This window comes from Bactrocera oleae, chromosome 5, assembly GCF_042242935.1.
Source record: "Bactrocera oleae isolate idBacOlea1 chromosome 5, idBacOlea1, whole genome shotgun sequence".
Lineage (NCBI taxonomy): Eukaryota > Metazoa > Arthropoda > Insecta > Diptera > Tephritidae > Bactrocera > Bactrocera oleae.
Genome location: NC_091539.1, coordinates 44972606 through 45000084, shown reverse-complemented (window position 1 = coordinate 45000084; position 27479 = coordinate 44972606). Strand labels below are relative to the sequence as shown.

At 35.2% G+C, this 27479-nt stretch overlaps 1 protein-coding gene across 7 annotated transcripts; it reads right to left on the bottom strand.

The window, feature by feature from the left end:
* Positions 1-2201: 2201 nt before the first annotated feature.
* On the bottom strand, positions 2202-23944 carry nej (nejire). Of its 7 annotated transcripts, none has more exons than XM_036366087.2 (17): positions 23591-23944; positions 20893-21741; positions 20527-20816; positions 20104-20293; positions 19533-19907; positions 15033-19034; positions 14679-14968; positions 14451-14608; positions 11494-11604; positions 10439-11387; positions 10147-10377; positions 9777-10007; positions 9291-9688; positions 8822-9215; positions 8379-8690; positions 7695-8318; positions 2202-7622 (listed from the first exon to the last, which is right to left on the bottom strand). In XM_036366087.2, exons 2-17 carry the CDS (start codon positions 20945-20947, stop codon positions 6900-6902), a joined length of 9333 nt encoding a protein of 3110 aa, XP_036221980.2. In that variant the 5' UTR covers positions 20948-21741; positions 23591-23944; the 3' UTR covers positions 2202-6899. The 7 variants fall into 7 exon arrangements, with proteins under 7 accessions (XP_036221980.2, XP_014091553.2, XP_014091554.2 ...); XM_014236078.3 differs by having other exon boundaries at positions 23777-23944; XM_014236079.3 differs by lacking the exon at positions 23591-23944 and adding an exon at positions 22678-23532.
* Between the last annotated feature and the right edge of the window lie 3535 nt (positions 23945-27479).

Genomic DNA, 27479 nt, shown 5'->3' with positions numbered 1-27479 from the left:
CTCCTTCTGCTTTAATACAGCTTTTTGCACGGTCCAAAAGTATAAAATAACGCTTTCCTTTCATCGGCAAATGCATTTTTCCGAAAAGGTAGAAGTCGCACGGTGCCATATCAGGTGAATACGGGCAGTGGTTGATTGTTAAAATGTGATTTTTGGTCAAATAATCGGCCACAAGCGTCGATCGATGAGACGGCGCATTATTGTGCAACAAACGCCAACTTCCATCTTCGCGATATTCGGGCCGAACACGTCGAATACGGCGCACCAAAGCTTCAAACTCCAAGGTAGAATACCGCATTAACGTTTTGGCCGGGTGAAACAAATTCTTTGTGGACAATACCCTTGAAATCATAAAAACAAATCAGCATTGTCTTCCTTTTGACTTCTCCAGGCGCGATTTTTTGGGTTTCAGCACTCTAGCGTTTCGTTTCGGGATCATATTGGCAACACCACATATCATAGGCAATCTTCGCCATAAACTTGTTTCATCAATTGAACGTTTTGGTAAAAGTTTTACCAATTTTAAAAAACAATTTAATGTTGGCTCTTTGTTCGAAGCTTATTTTCGCACCGATGACAAAACCATACTGACACTTAAAACGCAATAACTTCACTTCCAAAAGATGAAATATCATGAAATTTTTACTGGAAGTCGATAAAGGATAGCAGATTCTAACGCACTAGTCGACATATAGATGGCGCCACTGGAGTTTACTTTGTTACGTTTTTACTGTTTACTTTGGAACGCACCTTGTATATCTATGTTTTCAATGAACTATCAAAATATAAAGAATAATACTATTTTTCTTGATATTGATTAGATTTTCGAAAAGCAGATACTACATATGTAATTGTATTTATGTAGGTATACATACATAATTTAGTTTACAGACCTAAAAGTTTACGTCAACGCCATTAATTCCACTTGATAGTGCATTGACCTGTGTATATAAAACGTTAAATATCAAATACAGTTTTGTCATTAAATGTTCATAACATTCCCAACTGGAAAGACTTAATGTTAAAATTATTTAGCGTCACTGATTTAGCACTGGAAAAATTTCGTCTGGAAAATTATGCAGCACGAAAACATACGATGGTAATTTTTATCAAGAAATGTTCTTTTATGAAATCTGAACTTTTTACATTTAGTGTTTATGGTCAGAAAAGATGAGAAAGGTCCAATCAATTTACTACCCCTATGGCTGTCATATAGGTACTCATATTTTTAAACTACCGTAGGAAATTCGGGTGTAAACCAGCTCGCCTGATTTATTTCCTCTTTTCGGTTTTTGCATGAGATTCCCTTTTCCGTTTGCAAACTTTTTTGGCAGAGAATTTGGGCTTAAGCTCTTAATATAGTTTTTGCCAGTTAATGAAAATCTCCGAACAGAACTTTATTTATATTAAGATTATTTATTATTTTATTTTTATATTTATTATCTGACTTATCAGACTTATTTGGGTTTATTTGCTTACTTGCTAAATGTTTATTAAAAATTTCTACCAATGATATGTATGTGACATTACCGAAAAAATGCGAAAAATTATGCGGAAGGTTTAAAGGTTTAATAAAAATCCAACTTGGAGGTATCTAAACCTACAGCCTAATAAATGTTCAGTTTTACTCAATAAAAATGTCTGTTTGCACTTCAAAAGTAGTTCGCATGCCCTCAGAAACTATGATGCCGCGAAATCGGTTCAATCAGTGGAAGTGGGGTTAGATCATCTGGATAAAGTTTCGGTTGATTTAGGAAATTGTAGTGAGAAATAGAGAGAGCGGTTCCACTAGGATCTAAAAATGATGGATGATCCCTAAAAGAAGATTGACAACTGGAAAACTATAAAAGAAAAGCTCATAAAAGGCATTTTATTGAGATATAACATATTTTTTAGTCATTTGTCTCTCTAATTAATTTCGATGTATCCTTATTTTTCGAAACTAAACTGATATTATAAATATATCCGTTATTTCGTATCTTGTTTTCTGATTTTTGTAATGTAACATGAAAATAAAGATTTAAAAATAATCGAGAGCAAAAAAAATAAAAGAGAGGAACGGACTCGCATTTTTATCCGGCCAAGGATTGTCAACTCAGCAGAATTCTGCCGCTACAACAACAATAACATATATGTATATCATTTTCAAGCCCCCAGATACCGAATATGATACCGATTCGTAATAAAAATAAATAAATATATTTTGTCATTTTGAAATTATTTTTTATTCAATTTCTCTTTATATATATATACGCATTTTAAATTTGTATATAATTTTTATAATTATTATTTATTGTATGTATGTATATAATTATAATTATATAAACCGTTTTCATTAATTTTAACTATACAAATAATGCTGTTTACCTTATGCAATACACGTGCGCGCCATTTTTACTTTCATCCACAGTTATGTGTAATATGTATGTTTTTGTATTTATATTATATTCAGTTTAGCTTTAGATTTTCGTCAATTTAATGCTTATGATACTTTTCTGTTTATTGTAATACATTTAAGCTAGGACTTAGTGATTACACTTATATTAAGTTCTCTACATTGATTGACAAATAAATCTTAGAATATTTTCAAATCAAGTGCTAGTTTTTTTTGGATCTGATACAAATACCTAAATTTTTATAATTTTCTTTCAATGAATACTATGCACACATACATATGATTTCCGCAATAAATGAAATGCATAAAATATAATTAGATGTTGGTTTAAATATTATTTATTTTTTTTGTTTTGAGCGCAACTGCTGAAACAATTTATTTATTATTTATATATATATATATATATTTTTTTTTTTTTTGTTTAGCTGGTGGCAAATTAAAAAATTAGCATTTACATTTTTTATCAAATATTGATTTTCCGTTGTTTAGTTACTAACTTTTAAACTTCTATTAGACCGCTGTGCAACTTAAGCTTCTAGCATGTGCGATGTTTTTTTGTATGCAATGCGCGTATATCAATTAAATCGTTCATAATGTATGTATTTATTTCTGTTGCGATGTGCTAGGCAGGCACATTTCTTTTTTAAATTTTCGACATTTTTAGGCTAGTAATATGAGCTTACTTTTTACTATATACATATGTATTTATTTATCCACCAAAATATAGTTAGTTTGCTCTATAATTATATACAAGTAAGTTATTAGTATTTTACAGACGCGGCGTTTTACGTTTTACGCGAGATAATCATATTTTAGTAATTGTCATATTGAGTTTACGATAATTAATATTAATAAATATTAAAATAAACTTAAAGTTACGATTTCCGTAGTACATCATTCATTTATGATTTTCTTGATTCAAAAGTGCAGATTTTTATAACATAATATTTATTATGTTTATGTTAAAATTTAATATAAAATATTTCTTTACATTTCAGTAGCTAAGTCGCTAAGTGCAAGCATTATGATTAACACGACTGCCGTTATTATTTGATTATCATCTTCTAAAACGATTATTTTGTTTTACAAATTAATATATCAAAAATTACGAATAAAAGGAGAGATGAAGAGATCGTCATAACTTTAATGTATTATTTTAATAAGACCACATTATGACTTTTAAAACTACTAACTTGTAAGAAAATAATATTTGTTTATATATATTAAATGTAGCGTGTTAGGCATTTTACCTAAAATTTACTATATTCTCACTTTACTTGCTACCCACACATTGAAACACGTATACCTACACATATACATCTGTATGCAAATCACAAAAATTTTGGAATCAATACTTACAACAATTTTATTTTTTAATAAATTTCCGTGCTTTTATTATTTTCCAATATGCGCTTATTAATTAACTTATATAATGATTCTTACTATCTAGATAAATATGTATATATGTACATTTAAAAATATTACAAGAATAAGTAATAACATACAAATTACACATACTATTTTATTATGATATACCTTTAATAATTAACTTATATTTCTTTTATTTTTTGTGTTTTTTTTTTTTTTTTTTGTTCTACTCTATAAGCTAGCTATTTATATACAATGCATATTTTCTTTATAACTTATTTTGTAACTTTTTAAATTTATTTCGCGAACTGTGCAATTTTCGCTATGAATAGTTCATTTGCTGTTAGTTGGCGGGCGCGGTGGTCTATCGGGCGTACAACAAACTCTTATCCAAGCGAAAACTATGCAGGACAAAACATAAAATATGTGTAGACTGCAGTTACAACTTAAACTAAGCATTTTATATATTGTATTTGTAATTGTAATTAAAAAAATACGCAGTTTTATAAAAGAAGTTCCATTTAAGTTTTGAATTACTTTCAAATAATGTTTTATTTTATGCGTGTATAGCACATTAGCGAAAAGTAAGAAATATTTATTAATAACATAAATATTTATCAATTTCAAAACCACAATTTCATTTTGTTTGAAAAGAAATTGTTCGCCAGCGTTTTTTGAACTTGAAAAATTGGGGGACTTCAAGTCAACTGCTGGTTAATCATTTCTTTGTCGAACCGAATAATTGTATATAACTATATAAACACACCAATGTACTTTTCATAGCCACAGAATTAATACAAAGTACACGGGTATTTGAAATTATGTTTGTGTTTAAAGTATTGTATTATGTCATAAGTGTTGAGATATAAGATTATTTGAAATGCTAAAATTTTTCGGTGTATGAATTATCACACAACCCAAAACTAATTAATCTAAAATTAAGTATTATAATATAAAAAGCTATCACAAAATATAACTAATCATGCGTACAGTACCACTAACTATTTAACTATGAAATTTGCAATGTTCACATTTTAGAAAATAAAGTTACTTAAAGTTTTAAACTACGTAAGGTAATAAAGTTAGTTAATTGTGTAATATTCACTGCAGGTGCAGGTGCGAATTTTGTGACGGCTTTAAATGAGTGTAAGGCGAACGAATCTAGATTACTGTGTATACTTTATTTTTATCAAGTCATAGTATAGAAATTTATATGAGATGTATGTAGTTCGATAACAGCCGATACAATGAACTTTGTTAATGTGCAGAAATGTTCGGAGACACAGATGCAATTGTAATTATTTTGAAGTTATACTGTGTATGGTATAAATTACGTTATTTGTAAGTTTTCAAACGTTACTTTGTATTTTCTTCGCCTTTTAATTTAATTATATAAAGTAACGAATTCTTTACGTTCTTTTAAATAATGATTATTTATTGAATTTTATCAATTTGAATCTAATAAAAACACAATTCACTGGTAATGTAAATTATAAAGAACGATTCATACTTAATGTTGGGTGTTAAGGGTGCAATTCATTGTCAACTACGGTTGTCTTTAATGAAAAATAATAATAATATGAATTTGCATGAAAGTTAGCATTTAAGTGGCCGACAATGTGCAATAATATTACCATAAAAGTACAAATACTGAAAAGGCACATTTAATATTGTTACTGAATGTCATATAAAATATTGATACACATCAACACAAAAAGGGTAACAAGCGATGACGATATTCTAGAAGTAATTCATTTCAAGTGTGGACATTGGAAGTTAATAGCTCTTTTTTTATGAATTATCAATAGGCTGTATGGGAAATTTTCTTAACAAATTTCAGTAAAATAATGGACATTTTTCAAATCGATTTCAGTGTATGTTAATTCTGCAAAATGTTATTTATCGTTTAATATATAAAATCTTTTTAATAGTTCATTTCAATGAATGTGTGGCTATTGAAAACATTTGCACATATACAAATTACTACCAGTTAATTTTTTATTTACGTTACCAAATTAGAGCTTGCTTATGCTTCTTTTCATTGGTAAATATTTGTATCTTTTCTTTAAAAGTAACTAAAACCTATACATATATAATATTTACTTAAAAGACTACATATTTACAAGGTTTCCATGTACTTTCTAGTATTGTGTTGAATATTTGACTTGTTTTGCTATCATTTCTTCATTTTATACAAGATTTTTTTATATTTTGATTTTATCTTTTATTCTTTTACATTTCTCAAAGTGATAAAAATAAACTTTTTCGTCTTATATTAGATTTAATACATCTACATATGATTTATGGTATATTAACCATTTAAATTGCATTAAAGTCTTTCTATATATAGAATATATCAGTGTGTGCATGTGGTAATGTATTCGTTCAACAGCATTTGAGGGATGAGTATAAATCAAGTAAACTCAAAAATAAACACAAAAAACCTAAATTCAAGGTATTTCTAAATGTGCACAAAGGGCCGAACACAATGGGAGTTACCTTCAAAATAACATATAAGAGATGAATGTGCAGAGAAGTTTGGCTTAGTCGGTCAACTGCCAATATACGTTTTTTCTTGGAAACGATTTTAGCATTGCAAGAAAATATTGTCAAAAAATGTATTTAAATATACTATGTATGTACTAATGGTTTTGTAATTAAGAGGATTTTAGTAACCGCCTATCTTTTATAGTAACTAAACCATACTTTATTTTTGATCGATCATGTGTATTTTGAGTCCTACTTACATGCATCTAATGCATCTTTCGGCAAATCATATTATTACTCTTTAAATGCTTATGACAATAAGGTATAACTTGATGCGATGGAACGTTTGATCATACCTTCAGAATGTTCTAAACACTATTCTTAACTATGCATATAATTCAAAGAAACAAATAAATTATAAACCTAACTTTTAGAGATAAGAAAACTGAAATTAATAACTTCAATTGTGATGCCTCAAAAAATAAACATAAATAGTAAAAAAAAAAAAAACAATTCAACCAAATATTTAAAATAAAGATATGATTGATTAACCTGTACAGATGCACTATTTCGGCTTATCTCAATAATAACGTGGATACATCTTGTTGCTGAACGTGCTAGTAGGTGCCTGCAACTGTTAATTGCTACACTAGAGTTGTTCCACAAATTTGGTCAATTGATCAGACGCATCGGCAACGGCTTGACCAGGACCGGTACCACCGACAACTCCACCACCAACCACACCGCCTACGCCTACGTCCTGTGATACACCACCTGGCAGTGGTGATTGATGTGGCGCATGCATGCCACCGACATGATTATGTAGACCACCATCATGTGGTGGACCTGGCGCTGGTGAATGACTCATTACTTGATGTGGCGATGGTTGAGCGCGTGGCGAAGCTGATGGTCCACCAGCTCGTGGCGAGGGCGCGGAACGTGGTGACGATGTAGGTTGTGGTGAACGTATAGGCGGTGAAGAGCGCGCTGCTGATTGCATTAGTTGCTGTTGCAGCGTGTGTGGCGTAGGCGGGCCCATTACATTAGGACCGCCCACCATGCCAACTCCGGATCCTCCCACCACACCACCTGCTTGTATCATTTGCTGCTGTTGTTGTTGCTGCTGCTGTGTCACAGCACCTGGCATACCACCCATTTGTTGTTGTGGTGTGGGTGGTTTCAGGCCTTGTTGCATAGCCGCAGCGGCAACTGCATACTGATCACCTGGTCCACCTGGGCCAAAATTGCCACCGGTAAATTGTTGTCCGCCGCCACCTCCCATTTGAGGAGGTGCGCGTTGACGCTGAGGATAAGGAGGCGGGTAATTGGGCATCGGCATCTGGCGCGCTTTGAACCATTGCACGTTAGGCATCTGTTGAAGCAAAACAAATAATTATTTTCCTGAAATTTATCATTCACCTGGTGCAAATAAATATGAATTTACCGGTCCTTGTTGCTGCATATTGCTAGGCACTTGCTGCTGTTGTTGCATCATCATGGGATTTTGCATGCCTGGCATACGCTGATGTGGTGGCCCTGCTTGTTGTTGAGGCTGCATCACGACTTGTTGCTGATTCGCTTGAGACATTTGCTGCTGTTGGCTCATCATGTGTTGCAACTGTTGATTTTGTTGCATTACTTGTTGTTGTTGCTGCTGTTGTTGTTGTCCATTACCCGCTGGGCCGCCACCACCGCTTCCACTAGCATTCGGTTGGCTCTGTTGCCGTTGTTTAATAATGGCGGCCATTATCCGCGGATTACGTTTCAGGACTTGCAATATCTGTTGGTTATCATGCGACGGATTGTTTTTAATCTTCTGCATAATGAGCGCAAGTTGAGCTTCATTTAGCCCCTGACCACTGTCAACAGGTGCATTATGCTGACCACCTTGCGGCCGAATGCCACCACCGGGACCACCAACCTGGCCGCCAGCGACCATGCCTCCCATACCACCTCCAGGGCTGTTCATTCCTCCAACGCCTGTGCCACCAGCATTACCTCCCATATTGCCAACTGGCCCTCCAAGCATTTGATTCGAACCCCCGGCTCCAACCATGCCCATCATATTCTAAAATGTAGACAATTTAATTCGCAATATTCAAAATTATATGTTTTTCCTTTTACTTACCGGCTGCATTGTATTCTGTTGCATTTGCACCTGGGTTTGGTTCGGTTGTCGCATTCCTGGATTCGCATTTGCCTGATAGCGATTACCGCCACCCCATTGATCCATTGGCATATTATTACCCATAACAGTATTTACACCACCTGGTCCCATTTGTCCAACGCCAACATTGCCAACACCAACGCCAACATTTCCCACATTGCTTCCAATCATATTACCACCAGGATTGCCCTGATTAGGCATTCCTCCTATGTGACGTGGAATTACTGGAGGCGGCATGGGTCCACCTTGTTGGCGCGCAGCTTCCTCTTGGACCTGTCATATTAACAAAGTGATTTTATTAAACATTACAAAGATTGGAAATATCTGTTAGACCGATCAATTGCTTGACATCAATAAAATATGATATGATAAACTTTCCACACTTTATAGTATTCTTTGCTGACCTGTTTAACTACTTGCAAAACCGTGGGTGAAGGTGAATGACCACCTCCTGGCTTCATTCCAATCCCAGGTTGATGTGGATGCGGTGAAGTCATACCTCCACTCATCTGGGCCGATACCGGTGAGGGTACAGCCACTGTAGATGGACTCATTCCACCAGCAGTATTCGCTGCCATTAAAGCTGGTTGCCCAGGCATATTAGGTTGACCAACATTTACACTAGGGACACCCACACCAACACCAACACCGACGCCAACACCACCGGGTCCAACAACCCCGCTAGGCACTACAACTGGACCAGCTCCAACGACTGGGCCACCTGTTAAAGCAGCTGGTGTAGTCACAGTGCGAGTCATTAGAGCCACACGACGGCGTAATAGTTGTTGCTGTTGTAATCTATATTTGAAGATATCAAATGAATGTTAATAAAAAATCAGTCTTAACCATATAGGTGCAGATAAAAATACATACTTTTGTTGTAATTGTTGTTGTTTGAGCTTGTGTTTAATATTTGGACAGAACGGAACTGGGCATTTCTGTTCCTGGCAGTGCTTGGCATGGTAGCAGCAAAGCGCAATTAATTGTTTGCAAATTGGACAGCCACCATTAGTTTTGCGTTTGCAGTTCTTTGTATGCTGAACGACACGTTTCATCTTTTGACACGAAGGCAGACGACAATTGGCGTCACGACACTGACATGCGTGTACCAGTGACTGAATGCATCGTTGTATGGATTGTTTCCGCGCCTCTTGAGGGTTAGCTTGTTTGAGATCGGCTGGTGATGAGCCATCATCAATGTCCAAGCCAAGTTTCTCCATTTTATGTGGATGGCCAACTTTCTCCTTGCACACAGAGCAGAGATCAAAGTCCTGTATGAAAAAAGAATCAAAATATGTAAAACATAATAAAAAGCGAGATGTTTAAAATAAAAAAAATAAATAAATAAATAAAACTCACATCACAAACTGTGCAGTGGTATCGTGTTTCCACCGCACTTTTGCAATTGTTGCATGTATAGACGAACTTGTCTTGCCCTTGGTTGTGCAGTTCGTACAGCATGCATAGCGTAGAAAATTGAGCACGACGAAGTGATGAAAATTCAAAGTGCTTGTCTCTAGCCAGTGTTAGGAACGCATCTCGTCCATCCATCAGATCACATGCTAATAATGGATCTGGATCTTGTATAGGCTGTTAAGTCAAGAAAAAATTGTTTAAAGTAAAAGTTCGTTACTGATAAGAAAAGCTTCGGAATGCAATCTATGCAATGAAAACAGCATACTTGTGGGGGCAAGTAAGAAAAAAGCCAATGAATACTGAATACACCTACCGCTAAGCTTGCAGCTGATTGTGCCGAATGCAGGCGTATCACAAAGAACACCTCCTTGTGTTTCTCCATTGTGGCATAGATCTTGGCAGAGAGGTCATTGCCTGTCTGTTGTTCATTGGTTTTCTTGTTGTTTTTACGCTGCGCAGCTTTGGATTTATTGGATTTCTTTGCTTTCTTCTGGCCCTTTTTCTTTCCATCACCACTAACTTCATTGTCTTCAATTGAAAATATCTGCGAAAAATATGTATGTAGTAATAGAATTTATTTATTTAATCCCGAACAAAAATCTTACATTGGCTGCTGCTGCAGCTTCTGCTGCTTCGGCCTGTTTGCGTTTCTCCTCTTCCTCTTGGTCTAACTCTTTGATACTTTCTTCCAGTACATTCGGCCAGAAGTCGCCTTCAAAGTAAGGTAACTCTGCCGCTGATGTCAATTTGTCTTCCATTGCTTGTTTCAATATATCTTTGTAATCCTGTATAGTACGTTCAATCATACCCTTGTCTAACATCTTTTTATACCATTCCTGCAAACGTTTTGGTTTAGGTATTTTCTGATCCGTCGGATGACAATGGAATATATAATCGTCGCCCTCGGAAGGTGGGCATGCCCAAATATGTGCCATTGTGTAACCTAATTGTTTCACATAATCCATATAACCCAGCAGTATCTCATGATACACTGCGGTTCGATACTGGCGAGGTTTAAAGAAATGTACCGAATCTAAATAGGCAATGTACACACGCCGTGTATTGGGTTGTGGACATTCGGAACCATATTCTTGTACATGCATGCCAAAGAAACAAACGTCAACTCCGTCCACCTCTTCAAAAGCAAATAAAGCTTTCGCCCGATATGGAAACTCTGAAGACATTTCTGCATTATCGACGAATCGTCGTCGCATGCCCGGTTTTACCTCTACACATTTATCAGAGGAGGATACAACCCTTATGTGTACCTCACCAGCCCCAGCTTCTTTCTTTTTCAAGAAGTTATTCACACGTGTTTCTATATATATCCCAAGTTTTGTGGTGGGCAAACGTTTCGCGTTGAACTTGTTCTCCTTTCTTTTGGAATTCTTCTTCTTCAAGCAATTGTCACATACAAAACCACCTGGCCAAATCGTGTCAAGCCAGAGAACACAAATTTGATGTTGCTTGCGGCCACATTCCTGACAATCTACAAACGGCTCAAGCTCTAAATGATCATTTTTCATCTCTCTGAACTGATCTTTACGAATTTGCCTAATAGGTACGCAAATAAATTTGTAACATATAAATAAAGCAATTAATATGGAAATGTTTCATTATATTTCGGTGTATTTGTAATTGGCTCTAAGTATTTACTTACGTTTGAGACTGTTGCGGATCGTCGCCGAGAGTAACAGTATCTCCTTGGATGTCGTTGAAACATTTTTGGCAGAAGGTGTATCTGTTTGAGGCAACACCATAATCCTTTAGACTTTAGTATTTACAAAAACCAATACGAATTTCGACAAATTTGTTAATATATTTTATTTATTTATTATGATTTGTGAATGATTTGAACGCATCCAATCAGGAAACAAACGCAGATGTAAGCGTAGATGATCGGTTAAACGTCATAAGAAAGTACGAAAAAAGCAATGGCAATTGATTTGTCATGGAATGCGTTTTTTGTTTTTGTGATAATGTTGAATGGGTAAGGGAGGGAGTAGGGATAGGAGTAACGAACGTTGGTTGGAAAAATATTAGTAATGCACGGATTAGTACACATCGGCAAAAAGTGCGCACAGAGGGAGGTGGTTAAGCATTTGAGTGAGCCAATGCCACAGCGGGTTTCAAAACATTGTTGTAAGTAGCAAACGATCAGCATTTAACATCAGCAACAGCGGTAATAAATATCGATTATTTTGTTGTTACACCATAAGCAAATGTGTATGATCATGTAGATATTAATTTGTCGATGGTTGTAGATGAATAGATGTATTAGGACGTTACAGACGCACACAAAAAACCATTACCACATATTTTTTTATGGGTTTTGCAAAGGAATAGAAGAAAATAAAAATAACAAGGTTCACATTAGAATTGTTTGGTTACAAACTATAAATAAAGGTAATTTCACAAAATTACATATAAAAATTAAAATAAATAAAGATTGTTGAATTTATGATTTCATTTTTTTATATTATTTTTTTTGTTTTCTTGGTTTTGGTAAAACTTTAGAACATGCATGCAAAAAGTACCCTCGGACCTCGCCTTGCATCGTTTCGCCTTTCGTTTTTTCGAAGTTGCGTCGTTACTGAACTAAGCATTATTTTCGCTGAGTCGTTGTTTTTTCGAATTGCGTTTTTTTCCAATTGCGAAGTTGTTTTTTATTATTATTCAGAGAATCATTTTTATATGTTCTAAAAGGTAATTTACCGTTTTGTATATTTAAATTTTATTTGGGTTTCGGGGAGTTCCAAAATTAAGTTTTTATCCGATTGTTATTTGATTCTTGATTGAAGTGCAAAGATTTTACAATCATTATTAAAAGCATAGTTGCTGTGGAAGGTTGATTACAAATAGTCAACAACAAAAAAAGAAAAAGCTCTTCTTCAGAATTTCAGGTTGATGAAGCAGATACTATTTGGCATGAATTTGCCAACTTAGCAGGAGAGTCTAATTTTGAAGAATTGCTAGCTTTTTATAACCAAGAAATGTATAACGAGGAATTAATGCAAATGGATTTCAAAGCAAATTTCTGAAGCAATGAAGAAGTGCAAAAATTTACTTTACCTCAATATAAAAACAACACGCTGTTCCGCAAACTTTGGACAATATAATAGCAGATCTTTGATGTTTATATGATTTCCAATAGGAAATAGCTATTCACTTTGCGTTGTTTCTATTTGAGTCGCGATATTTTGGAACTTATCTACGACGCAAAACGAGGTCTTGATGTATTATTATTAAATTCGTTAATTAATTCGCATTCGAATTTGTAACCAATGTCTATATATTTAGCAAGCTTTGTGGTCAATTGAGCGTATTCAACTAAATTATTTAATTGTTTGACTGTTATTTGAAGAAAAGTGGTATCTTCAAAAATATTTGATATGTATTAATTTTAGATGTATTTCGAGAAGTTAACGAAAAATCAACAAAACAAAAAAAAAAAAAAAAAAGAGAACCGAAAAAAATCCTTTTGTGTAAAATTTCAATAACGCACACATTTTGAAATATACATTATACACAACTTTTAATTGTTTTAATTTATTGTATATTTTGAGTTTTTGCTAAGTAAAATCTTTAATGGGGATATTCAGACATGTTAGATCTACGATTATTTAATTAAAAAAACAGCAATAAAAATTATTTTATTTATTTCAGTATGAGTGACCTCACATTTTGAATTCATTTCATATAAAATAGGTATATATTTGAAATAGTACTATTAAGACGTCCTTAGTAACAAGATACGTAGTAAGTGAAGAATAATTTCAAGAATTAAAATTTCATGAAATGTTTAATATTTTATTAAGTATTCACAAAACGTTTGTAAACCTCAAAGTACTAATTTTACCATACATTACCAAAAATTTAGTTACTTAAGCGTGTAATGAGTTAATGCATCTTGTGCGATTAATTCGAATCGATACATGTGTTAATTAAATTATAAAGAAATCGAAAAGTTGTAATATTGTGATATGATTGAAGAAAACATAAAATTACAATACGGAATGCAGTAGCAAATTTATATACAGAAAACCGCGATTTTAAATACCTTACTTCAACAAAATAGGATGCAACTTAATTATTATAGACTACAAAAAGATGTTGCTCCAATATTTCAGATACCTTGTTTGTTTTAAAAGGTGGTTCATACAAGCTTGAGTTTGAATTGCTGTTTATTTAAAATACTATTTTACATTCCATGTGAAAATAAAATAATGTAATAGCTCAAAACTTAATCGTTATGTTCATGCAAGCAAAATTTATACTTGTATTGTTTTACAAGGCGAAATAAAAATACAATTTAAAATAGATATTGTTTTATTATTATTTCATCAAAGTTGGGTGTTCAATTTTTATATCCATTAAAAATTATTTAGCTATTCAGAAATACTTTTACACCAAGTAAAAAATTAAATTATTTAGTAATATTAAAATTTCCAAGATTCTCTAGAAAGTTTTTCATGTTTGTTTTTCTCTCTCAATATATGTACATTTGTTACAAGACAAGGAATTGTATGCCCACTTAAACCAATTAAATAATATCACAATAATTATTTTGACAAGAGGTATCTCTATAAAAGAAAATTATTAAAAGAGTTTACATACCTATTTTGGTAACTGTAATACTTGGCGTCCCGTGGTATTGTACACAATTGCTTTCCAAAGCAACATAGCACTTGAGGATTGAATGTATATTTTCGACCACAGCAGTAGCCAAGAGCTTGCATTACTGGATCGATTTCTTGCTCAAATACTTCAGATAACTATAACATGTTTAAAACACGTAAAATTAGTTATATTAACATATTCTAGTTTTTTTTAATATAAAATTACCTTTGTGCAGTATCGATAAACACGTGAAGTTTTACGATTATATAGCCAAGCGTTATCAAACATTAGCCACACATCATCGACATACTCCCACGGATCATTATATTTGCCATTCATCAGATTGTTGCGAATGGTGCCCAAGTCCATGGGTTTCTTCACAATATCAAAATAATCTGGTATACCAAGTATTTGAGGATCTACGGGACAACGGAATGGTGCTGATTCTGGTTCATGACGCATCAACTTATCTAGTGTTGGTAACAGTGCCTGTTTTAGCTCCTCTGGATTGAATACTGAAATAAAGTTCGTACATATACCTATTATACACCGATTAGATTATAATGTTATATAACTCACCGCATTTCTTTTTCTTATCGCCAGCATTAGGCATTAGTGGTTCTGGTACTACAGGTTTTGTTTCTGACTTGACTTTAGTATCACCGTCAGCTGATGTCTTTCCATCATTTTTACAGTCCGAAGTCCCAGCATTCCCCATTCCGCCAACACCATTTGCGGCGTTGTTGTCGTCAGTGTCCATTGGTTCACTTTTTATAATGCCATCTCCGTCTTCAGTCTTGATTTCCACTTTCATGTTGGTACCGTCATTATTAACATTTTTACCTACACCGGCCGAAGATTGTGTGTCCATTTGAGAATTATCTCCAGCACCACCGCTTCCATCTTCCATGTACTCTTTCTTAATTTCATCTTCTTGCTTAATGGAATCCAATTTGCCTTTGGAAGCGTTACCGCTTTCACCACCGGAATCGGCACTTGGTGAGGGTGGAGTTTCATCATTATCACGAGCAGCTGCTTCAAGCGCCGCCATTTGTGATGAAAGATTACTGATTGATGTAGGACGTGAACTCATCACAGTCGATGTAGTAGTAGTTGTGGCCGCTACATTGACACTATTACTACTATTGCTGTTGCCACCTTTACCCATCGATAGATGTTGTTGCTGCTGTTGTTTCTGTGCCAGAATAGGACCATTATTATTTGTATTAATGGCATTCGGTTTCGCTGACAACTGAGTATTGGAAGATGACGCAGTTGTCGTCATTGTAGTTCCAGTACTGCTCATTGGCACACCTACGTTACTGGACGCTGTACTAGCATTCACCGATAGGGTCGTTCCAGATGATGCCGATGCCGGGGACGGTGCCATAATGGGAGGAGTACTGCTTGCTCGTTCGCTCAGGGGCTGCATAAGCGAAGTTACTGATGGTGGATTGTTGGAAGGTGTTCCTATTGGACCATTCGAGACGAAATTGGGCGAGGGACTAGGCGCGGCTACCATGACACCTGTTGAGGGGACGCCAGTTGTGCTATTCGCACCTACCGAATTCCCACCGACTAATGACTCAAGACTAGTAGGAGTCGGTGGCATGTTTCCCACTGAGCCCACATTTTGTTTCGGTTGCTGCTGTTGTTGTGACATTGGCGAAGGAAAAGGATTTTGTGGTTGTTGCTGCTGAGGCTGTTGTTGTGGTTGTTGCTGTTGTTGTTGCATATGAGAAGCAGGATTATTAAATGGAGATTGTGGCAACATATTAGTCTGGTGCTGCTGTGCTTGCAAAAGCCTTTGCTTCATAATTTCGGAAAGTTGTTGCGCAGATTGTGAACTATTGCCGCCATTGGCCGTGATAAATTGTTGTTGTTGTCCTGAAACAGGACTTGTCAACACACCACCGGCGCTTACTTGACTAGCTGGAATTACTTGAACACCGTAGGGAGATAACACCGGACTTGGTACGACAATACTTTGTGATGTAGATGTTGGCATTACCCCCATGCCACTGTTTGGACTAGGTCCTGGCGGACCAACCAATAAATTGCCTTGATGCTGTGGTGGAAACTGCAATCTATGATTGGGTTGCTGTTGATGCAAAGCTAGCAAATTTCCTCCGGGAGAGTGACCACGTATTCCTACCATATTTTGACTTGCTTGTCCAGGCAACATACCCACATTACCAACGGGGGCTTGTCCTGGCATAACTGGTTGCATCATTCCAGCAACACCTAACGGCATACCTTGGCCTCCACTGACACCTATTGGCCTTATTAGCGGTTGGGGATGTCCAGGACGAAGTTGTTGACCAACTGGCACTGCATTACTTGGGCTTGGTCCTTGCCCGGCACCGGAACCTGCTCCTCCACCGGATCCTTGCTGTTGTTGCATTATTAACATTTGCTGTTCTTTTCGTTTGATGCGTTTTTCTTCTAACTCCTTTTGTATCTTGTAGATTTTTTCAGCCAGTAGATGGTAATATTCCGATCGAGACTTGGCTGCCTCATACATATCTTTCTCAACTTTTTCAGCGTAAGAAACCAAATTGGCCATACGTTTATCAGCCATGGTTGTAGGATCCGACGTTGGGAATATCGCTTGCACAAGTTTATGGACAAGGTGTTTTCGTAGATCAGCAGTCACCGATTCACGCCAGTCTCTTTCTTCAGTAACAGCACTATTGCTTGCGCTGCCATTACCGCCCTGTGAAGTGGTTGCACCCCCACTGGATGAGTTATTACTTTGAGCTCCCACCAAGCTACTAGAATTTACAGTTGCTGCACCAGCACCACCCGGTGTACCAGAATTGTTATTACCGCCAGCGACTCCTCCAGCTGCGCCACTTACTGCAGTTGAATTATCATGCCTAATCTGGACATTATACGGCAGCATTTTCCTCTGCTTGTTAGGTGGTGGTCCATTTCCCGCAGTTCCCCCCATGTCAGCGGAGTTTCCAGCGTTATTAGCACCTAACTGTGCATTATTAAAAGCCGAATTGTTATTAATATTATGAACGTTAACTGATAGAGGAATGTTTGGTTGCTGTGATTGTGGTCCAGCATTTTGTTGATTTTGACCAGTATTGTTGGTGTTGGAACCGCCGATTAAACCAGCTAATTGTGGGTTGTTATGACCGCCGCTACTTCCGCTCTGTAAAAGCACATGTTGTTGAACATTTTGGGTTTGCTGTTGCATGCCGTTATCTGGTCCTCCAGCTCCACCAATCATCATATTATTGGCCATGATTGTATTTGAATTTGGTCCGCCACCTCCAATGCCACCTCCGGGTGCACCAACCTGAGCTGACAATACTCGCACAGCCGGTCCGCCTCCCGGCATACGAATGTCTTGTAGTTGTTGTGTATTGACTGCATTATTTTGCAGCATGTTAGCTCCAGGTCCGGTGTTGGAAACTGCTCCTTGCATTCCCAAACTATCAAACCGTCGAATTTCCTGATTTTGGTTCTGTGTGTTGTGTGGTTGCATTTGTTGAGACATGTCCACATTAGACTTCATGCCTAGTTGTTGATTTGGACCACCTGTCATTCCAACTTGACCACCGGTTCCAGCAATAATATTCGATCCACCAGTATTCTGCGGTGGTATCCCAGAATTTTGCGGACCACCACCCCCTACGGAAGTTCCATCTGTCGGCTGTTGCTGTTTTACAATACCCTGTAACGGCTGGTTAGTGTTTGTATTCGCATTAGCTCCACTTGCGTTATTGTGGAAACTCTGTTGCTGGCGAAAAGGAAAACAAATAATACAATCCGAACGTGTGCAAGTCTTATAATGCAACAAAATTTGGCGAGACGAGGTGCAATGCTGAACGCTGCATTCTTTGCTCTGTTTACAGTTCGCCATATGCGCCAGCACATCTTGCATAGATTTACAATAGGGAACTATGCATTTTTCACGGTTAGGGTTCAGAGATTCTCGCCGATTGCACTTATGCGCATGCAAGAGGAGCACCAATTGTTGTTGTATGTGCTTTTTCCTCTCTTCAGAAAGGTGTTGACCGCCACCACTAGATCCACTGCCTGTGCTTCCACCGCTACTTCCGCCAGCAGTACCACCACCAGGAAGTTGGGCGGTAGCAGGAAGTTGAAGTGGTTGCTGGTGCTGCTGATGAATGATTTGATTTTGGCGTGGGCCAACAGGTTGCGGCGGTCGAGGTCCTCCCATGACACCACCTTGCGCACTTTGTGGTTGGTTTGGACCCATTGATTGTGGCTGTTGTTGTTGCGGACCACCCACCAGACCCTGAAGTGTTCCATCATTACCAACACCAGCCATTCCAATGGGTACACCAGGTCGGTTGCCGTGTTGCATAGGGTGAACACCGCCGCGTGGTGCCATTTGCTGCGCCAAAAGTTGCTGTTGTGGATTATTCGGATTTACATTAAGTCCACCCTGGGGTCCACCAGGACCACCATAATTTCCAACACCTCCCACCGCATTTCCATAGGGTCCATTTGGTCCGACAGCTACATTACCACCAACCATATTTGCCATTTGACCTGGACCACCGTATGTAAGATTACCGTTTAACACATCTGTTCGTTGAGCTACACAGTGATTTGATCCCATACAAACGAGGGACAAAATAAATATTGTTAAGGAATACGATACTGGAGAATTTTTAACATATGTGTGTTGTTTAGGTAATTTGATGAATGATTTTAATTTTGTAGCGTTTAGATGCTGCGAAAAGCTATTAAGCTGCTAGCAAATAGGAACTTATAGGATTGCACATTATCTTTAATTCGGTAAGTATTCGTACAAAATTTCTTCTTTACTACGCTCTCACTGACAGTTTTACATAAATTATAAAATTTAACCAATATTCTCATAAAAATCTCATTGAAGGAGTTACTCTTAGGAGCTATAAAAAATTAATATAGAACTTCACAAGAAATTTCTAAAGGAATGACAATATAGAATAGAGTACCCTGTTTAATAAAAGAATAAACCTATATTCGCAGCTTTAATTAACGCGGGTCGAATCACTGTGCGCTGTATGTTTTTGACATTATGAAATGTAAGGAAGTCAATAAAATACATACCCATTTGCATATTTGGATTCTGCATTCGCGGACCACCGCCTGGACCAACGCCAGGCCCGTTGCCAGACATTAAATGGGGATTGGGGCCACGAAGCAGATGTTGGCCAACCATTCTACCCATCATCGGACCATTTTGTAAACTCTGCGGATGACCAGGCCCGCCACCTAAATGCATGCCCTGATTCGCTCCACCAACAGGACCCATATTTCCAACGGGTCCCACTCCACCAGGTCCAGCATTCATTATACCTCCGGCACCTGCACCTATTTGTTGTTTTAATGTATTTACCATACCTGCACCGCCACCCAAACCACCCAAATTGCTATTGGTAATCACCATACCACCTATATTCCCTTGAGCAATCGTGTTCATGCCTGTGGAGTAGAAAATATTATACAAAATTGTATATGTATTAAATACATATAAACCATAAACAAGTATACAATATATTTAGGAAAACTATTATGGTATTCAATCCGTTAAACAACGCAACATATTGCAGAGCAAAACTACATATGCTATAAACTAAAATGGAAAATTAATTTCCGTATGTCTTATGATATTACATACCAGGCATTGTATTCATTCCAGTTCCGTTGTTGGAAATCGACATTGACATTGAGTTAACCATACCCATTTGACCACCAACTACTTGCATGCCTGCTGCGTTTGGTGACTGCAAGTTAGGCGATTTACTTCCTAACTGATTCATACCAGCTGTGCCCATTGGGTTACCGATCATTCCTGTATTTTTATTACCCTATAAATTGAAAAAAAATATTCTAATAATTACCATGTACATAACCCTTCAAAAAAATATATGTTATTATGCGTACTTTTTTCAAAATAAATATTAAAATATTAGGAATTTTAAATTTGAAGATATAGAGTGTATACGAGTTTCCGGTTTCCAGCGTATATTCATATAAGCAAGTATATTTTTCACTGATACAATCTTATAAACTAATCGATATATGTATCTTGTGAACTTACTTGTTGTTGCAATAACTGTTGCAGATGTTGATGATGTTGCATTTGACGTAATGGATTGCCGGGACCACCTTGGTTTCCGCCTGTGTTATCATCGCTCGCGCCATTCATTTGTGGTCCACCTGGGCCAGGACCTTGTGCAGGGGGTTTGTTGGTTCCACCGACTACATTGACACCAAGACCTGCGCCTGAACCTGCTGGCCCACCGCCACCGCCAAGAGGGTCTGGCCAATTACTATTACCAGTAACTAATTCATCCGGTAAATCATCTTCTAAAACTGAAACGTAATCCGCTAAAAATAATTAAAAACAGAAGTTTAAATTCTATTCATATATATCAGTATCTTAATTAAAGATTATTTTACTTACTTGGATCCATTTTAGTCCGCTTCTGCGGTGGTTCATCCATATGATCAGCCATCATTGAGACTTCTTTGTTATGATCTCTATTTTGGTATTAAATATGCGTAAACTCGTACAACTTTACGCCGATATCACTTGATAATTTATGATTTTGTTGTTTGTTTTAAAATCAGAAACTTTGAAGTGCAATATCAAAGTTTATTCTGAATATCTTAATAACGACGAAATTATATAAAAATTAAAAAATTTGAAAGTTTTAATTCAATCGGCGGAAGGAAAAAAATTGCTTTCCGGAAATGGTTTATTAACTTTAAAAACACGATCACTCGACACTGATGCTTTTACTTGAGCTGCAGCGGCTGTGTTGACATTAGCAGAAAAGGTCAAAACTTTCCAAGTTTGAAGTTTGTTTATATGAGGTTGCACTCTTTGAAATCGCTTTCGCACAATTAAAAAATGTTTCAACTGAGTTAAAGCGTTGTTGCCGACAGCGATTGAGTGCATTTTGTGTTAGAAGTTATAAATGTGGACCGAGTGGTTTCGGTTATTTATTCCGCTTCGTAATATACCTCTTAGTTTCTTCAGTGTAAGATAATTGTTCTTTAAGAGTTTTTGAAACAAATTGTAAGTGTAAGTGAATAAAAGTTAAGATCATTTTATATTTTCAATCGTTTATTGGCACTTGACACATTCCTGCTTTACCACTGTTTGTTGGAACAACATTTTTAAACGCCGACGTTTATCACCACCAACATCTTTTGAATCAAACATTGCTTTTGTTGGCAAGGTTTTTGCGCCTTTTTTGCAATGCAATAAAAAACTCCAAGAATATAGCGATATTTAATTGCACATCAACTGTAAAAGGAATAGAAAAAATTATTACGATTTTTTCCATTTCGGAATCTTATTGATTTTGTGTTTTCCTTTTAATGCCACAATTGTTTAAAAATAAAATTGTCCTATAAGTTTGCGTACCAATTGAGAGAAAAGTAAGTTACTTGACAACATTGTTAGCTCTTCCATATTTCTCATAAAGATTGTCATTATAAGTTTTCCTATTTATTAAAAATTTATATACGTTTCAGGAGTAAATAAATGGCAGTGATGTTGATTAACAAATTCCTTTAAATTTGTCAAGCCACAATGATCACAAATGGCAAATATCATTAATTTTCTCTTCGAATCGTTCTTATTTTATATCAACCGACCGCCCGCTAATACATTCGTGTCATTCTTTCGTATATGCGGCCACTAATTTGAGACTAGTGAGACCGTATGCATATAATTTTTGTTTCACTCTTTGGTCAGATAGCCAGAGTTGTTGCCATTTTAGTGCGCGACAAGAACAAACTTATTTCCAAAAATTCGTTGATTTTGCCTATATAACTCGTTTGATTCTTTCTTCACTACTCGTTACTTTTCTACTGACGGACTTTTGTTTTACAAGACTGTGCTTGCTCGTCAGAGCCCTGCTACCACAAGCCGAACAAATCGCTCCCGTTGCGGTATACGAAACGCAAAGTTTGAGTGTGTTGCTTATACTACTACACTTGCAAGACGACCACCTCAAGCAACGAGTGTGAGCAGTATTAGAAAAAGAAAGAAAAACAGACAAGCAATGACTGAAATTTTTTGTCGCTAGTTTTCACGTCGTATCGAAAATTTCTATTTGCAGATTTTTTGTTTTATTCAATTTTATTTTAAGAAAAATTCAACAAATTTTACAAAAATATACGAAATTATAGAAAAATTTTAATTAAATTTCAAAAAAATTTTGCATCATTTTCTCACTTCAGATATTTATTAAAAACATTGCTTTTGTCCGCGCAATTTATTTTCAATTTAAGTTCATAATTTTTTATTATTTTGAATTTCACTCAATTACTTTTTGAATTTTTTTTCAATTTTTGACAATTTTTTAAAATCTTTTCGCAATATTATAACAAATATTCAGTCCGTTTGCTCCGCACCAGCAAAAACTCAACTGATTTCGCGAACGAGTAACGACAGAACTAGGAAGAAAGACTAAAATTAAAAGAGTCGAGTGCGATTTGCGAGAGTCAGCGAACACCGCGAGTAAAGTGATGTATACACAAATCAATTGGTCCCAACTAAACTTATAGAGGGATTTTTATATAAACATTTTACATTATATGAACAAAAGCTTTTATTGCCCATTCTATGTTTACACACAAATTATTTACTTTTTCGCAAAGCAAAAATTTTCAAAACACTGCCGTAAAACTAAAACACATAATTTCATTTATTTTACACACGCTCCTAACTTTACACAACAAGAATTCCCTGTTACACAGAAAGTATTGGCATCACTTTTTATCGAAAAGCAAGTGTAGGAAATTGATACAAACTTCGTCTGTACTCGGTTGATGAAGAATGTAGCCCGATGGCTAAAAGAGACAGTATATGAGTAATATGCAACGATTATGCCTGTGCAACATTCACACGCAAACAATAATTATAGTCGCACTCTTCTAACGTATTTTAATATTTTGTCACATTTCAATTTCACTATCTAGCTTTTTCGATTTTGACATAAATAAGTTAATAGCGAGTACAATAATAAAGCGAATTTCTATGCACATTATACTCGTTGAACATATACAGTTACACCGCTTCTGAATCGTATGAGAATAATTCAGCGAGTTGCAGCGAATATTTAATTGTGATTTATACAAACAATTACCCCATATTTAGACAATTTATACACATTAAAATATGCGTTAATATCGGAGAAATGTTTTTATTTATAAAAATATGCACCAACTTGAATAAACTTTTATACAAAATGTATCATACAAAACATTGTACATTGTAACGAGCTGCGAAAAATCACGACGAATTAGAAATGCACTCACGCATACGAACTCACCCGAGAGAAAATCGAACCGAAATATTAACAGAGCGAGACAAAAGCTTACAATATTTTTCACAATTTCATATTTCTGTAACATTTGTAATTATATTATTTTGTAATATTATTGACAATAATATCGCACATTCATAATACAAGAATTTAACACATATTTGATATTATTTATCTGACCACTATCGCAACTATCATTGTAATGCCACGACCATGTTCGCGCACACATTAACAAAATGGCGGCTCTACTCAATGGCCCTGCTATCCGCAAGTAAAACAGAGATGTCCATATGAGAGATATTGCGAGTGTTGCCATGTTATTTTAAAAAATCAAATTCAAAACACCAAATAAATAATGATAAAAATAATGATAAGCATAATTTAAAGTTTACAATAAGTTTGACCATGTTTTGCTTAGAAATATTCATATATTTATTAATATTACACTACATGTACACAGAAATAATTAGTTCTTATTAAACCCCAAAATTAATTTTCAATAATCTCTTGATATTTCACAATCAGGATGGATGCATATAAAACTTTGTTATACGAATCTTTATGTGTGCTTGCGAAGGGAGAATTGGCTTTATCATGAGTTAGGATTCTGAGAGGTAATGGGAGAAGTATTATTTTAGGTTTTTGTTTAGTTCTTTTTATATTTTTTCTTAATGATTTCTTATTTATTTACAATTCGCTTTGTTTCGTCTTTCATTCTCAATGCTATTTTATCATCGCGGCCGACAACGCATTAGAATTCTACACGGATATACTAGTGTATAATGATCAAGTAGCAGTCGTACTTTTATAGTGAAAAATGTGGCAACACAAACTTATCAAATTATACAACATTACTGTTTTATTGCTTTTAGATTTTAAGTTTATGCAAAATAATGTCCATCCCGGGACTATTTAAAAATTTTTTTTTTTTTAACAAATCTGTTAAATCGTAAGTTTATTCTAAATACCTACTTATATTATAATTATTACCTATTACCTACTTATATTATAATTTGTTTCCATTTTCACATTTTGCTTATCTAAAGATAATTATTTGAATTAAGCACAAACGACCAAGAAATATTTAAATTAAAATACTTGTATATAAACCGTTATTTTTGCACTTGTTTATTACAAAAATAACGTGGTTGCCAATTTACGCAAATGTTCAATAAATTTAATTTTTAAAGGAGCAATTCTCACTTTTAAGATGTTTGACTATATAACTCATACATATTTTTACTACAAATTCAACAGTAGTACACAATAAATTGTACAATAAAGTTAAAATTAAATCATATTTACTGCCAGCTTTCACCCGTAGCTCTTTCTCGTCACTTATGGCCAATTCACTTAGAACTTTCGCTTCGCTTTGCGTTAGCTATTTGTTTTGACAGAAGAGGTCGATATACGATTTTGTATATTGTACGTGTACAAAAAACATTTTCGACGCGGAGCCGAGCAAAATGTTGAGCAACTCAACTTTTTACGCTTTGGCAACAGTCGCAGTTTTTATTAGAGAGAAGCACTGAGAGCACAGCCTTCCTTGTGGCATACCCTTTGTTTTCAGCGCTTCGTTCCTTCAGTATGAACTGTCATGCAAATCGAGGAAAGTTATATGCGAATGGGCCTATATCCTCCGACGAGAAACAAAGAAAGTTTGCTTAGTGGATGTTTGTTTAGAAGCAATTGCACCATTTGGCTAAAGTTATTTGAATAACATTTATGAATATCTAGTGGCTTTATAATAAGATTTGATGTATACAAAGTCACAGTGAAGTTTGTTTTGAATTTGTATTTTAAATACAGATATGCTTCATCATATATTTATGTATGTTTAATAAATATTTAACAAAAATGATGGTATTTCTGTGCAAATGTGATTTATCGCCATCTGATTAATTACTTTATTTATGGTGTTTTCACTAAAATATAATTATCTCAATCATTGGAGATAAACAAAACAAATTTAGTTGAACGAAAATGAATTGGTAATTAGATATTCGATCTAAATAAGCCAAGTAATCCACCAGGCTTTGTAGAATGAAGATACTACAGCGTCATCTCGTTTTAATGTTTCATTTAGTTATATGATGAGAAAAGAAATAAGTTGTTTAGCGCTATCTATTTTTGAAGCTACTTTAAGTACACGTAAAACAAACTATTAGCGCCATCTGTTTTTCAATACATGTCTATTTTTTAGTCACTAATTGTGAAACAATTGCCAACGCCATCTATTTTTCAGTTATTAAATACTTTGTAAACGGATATCACCTGTTTAGCGCCATCAAGTTATCAATTACATACATAATGTTTTAGTAGAGAATGCATATGCACAGATGTTCTTTGATATGCGCATAAACAAAAAATTGAAATAATAAAAATGAAAGTAATTGACTTCCGACAAGAAAATATAAATAATGAGGGAAATAATACTAAAATAGAATTCAAATATTACTTAATAAACAAGGGTTATAAAAATAAAAAAAGGCTATATAAAAATATGATAGGATTTGAACTTAGGCAAAATATTTCACGTTGCAATAAAGAAGTCTGCTATACAAGCAGCACCACAAACAGCACTCAGCCTACTTTGTCCAATCTGTGAACTCAAACAGCTATTGTTGTTTACTTGCTTCAATGTTCATATGTCTATATGTGAATATTCTTGAAATTGCCTTCCTTCATTCGCATGTCCAAATATATTTGCATATATGTACACATATGTACATATGTATGTCCCTCAATATGTCTTTCGCAAAAAATCAAACACTCGCGCAAGTGACAAAAAAAAACGTAGACGCACCATCATCGGCCAATAATATTCAAGCGAACTCGTGGCTTATTTTCTAAGTATTTTTTCTGTGCGCCTGGTAAGCCACATTTGGTTTTCATATAGAATTCCTACGCATATGCGAAATAAATGAATGAAATTGAGTAAAACGAGAAAAATTCAATTTTACAATTTGACAGCCACCACTGAAAATCCTACCATCCCCTTCGCATTTGTATGTTGCCCACAAGCTGCTTCCTCACAACATTTGCTAAAAATCAGAAATTGAATAATTTGTCTGATGTTCCCTTCAGAAAGGAGAATTGGCAACATGACCCATTAGCGAGTTTAAATAATATTTATATTTTTGCATATTATGCACTATTTATGGCATTAAATTACAAAATTTATATTAAATTGCCATTCATATGAAATCATTAACTACTTCTATATATTCTATGCACACTGCATATAGTACTTTTATATGTTTACTTATTATCATTATTTCATAGTTTGTCGATTTAGCCCATTTTATCTACAAACGACGCTGTGAAATGCAGCCCAATCGGTAATCGCAATATTTCAAAAGAGCATAAGTCAACTTTCAATAGCAAACCACTGCAAAAAGGACAAACAAGACAACATAGCCGACCGACATTGTCGCAAAATTGTCGACTCAAACAAATTTTGTCAACTCCGCGACGATGCGCAGAATTCGGCGTCAATATGTATGCGAACTCATATGTATATATGTATGTTTGTGGACAAAGTCGTCATTTGGTTTTTTTCAACAACACAATGTCCGCGTGAACTCGCCGTTATTTCGTTGGCTTGCCACCATACACAGAGGTGTGTCAAGTGAGGGCTCATATTATATTAATATGTTGCTTAATGAGTATTGAAAAATACTGACGCATTTATGACTTTTTTTCGTAA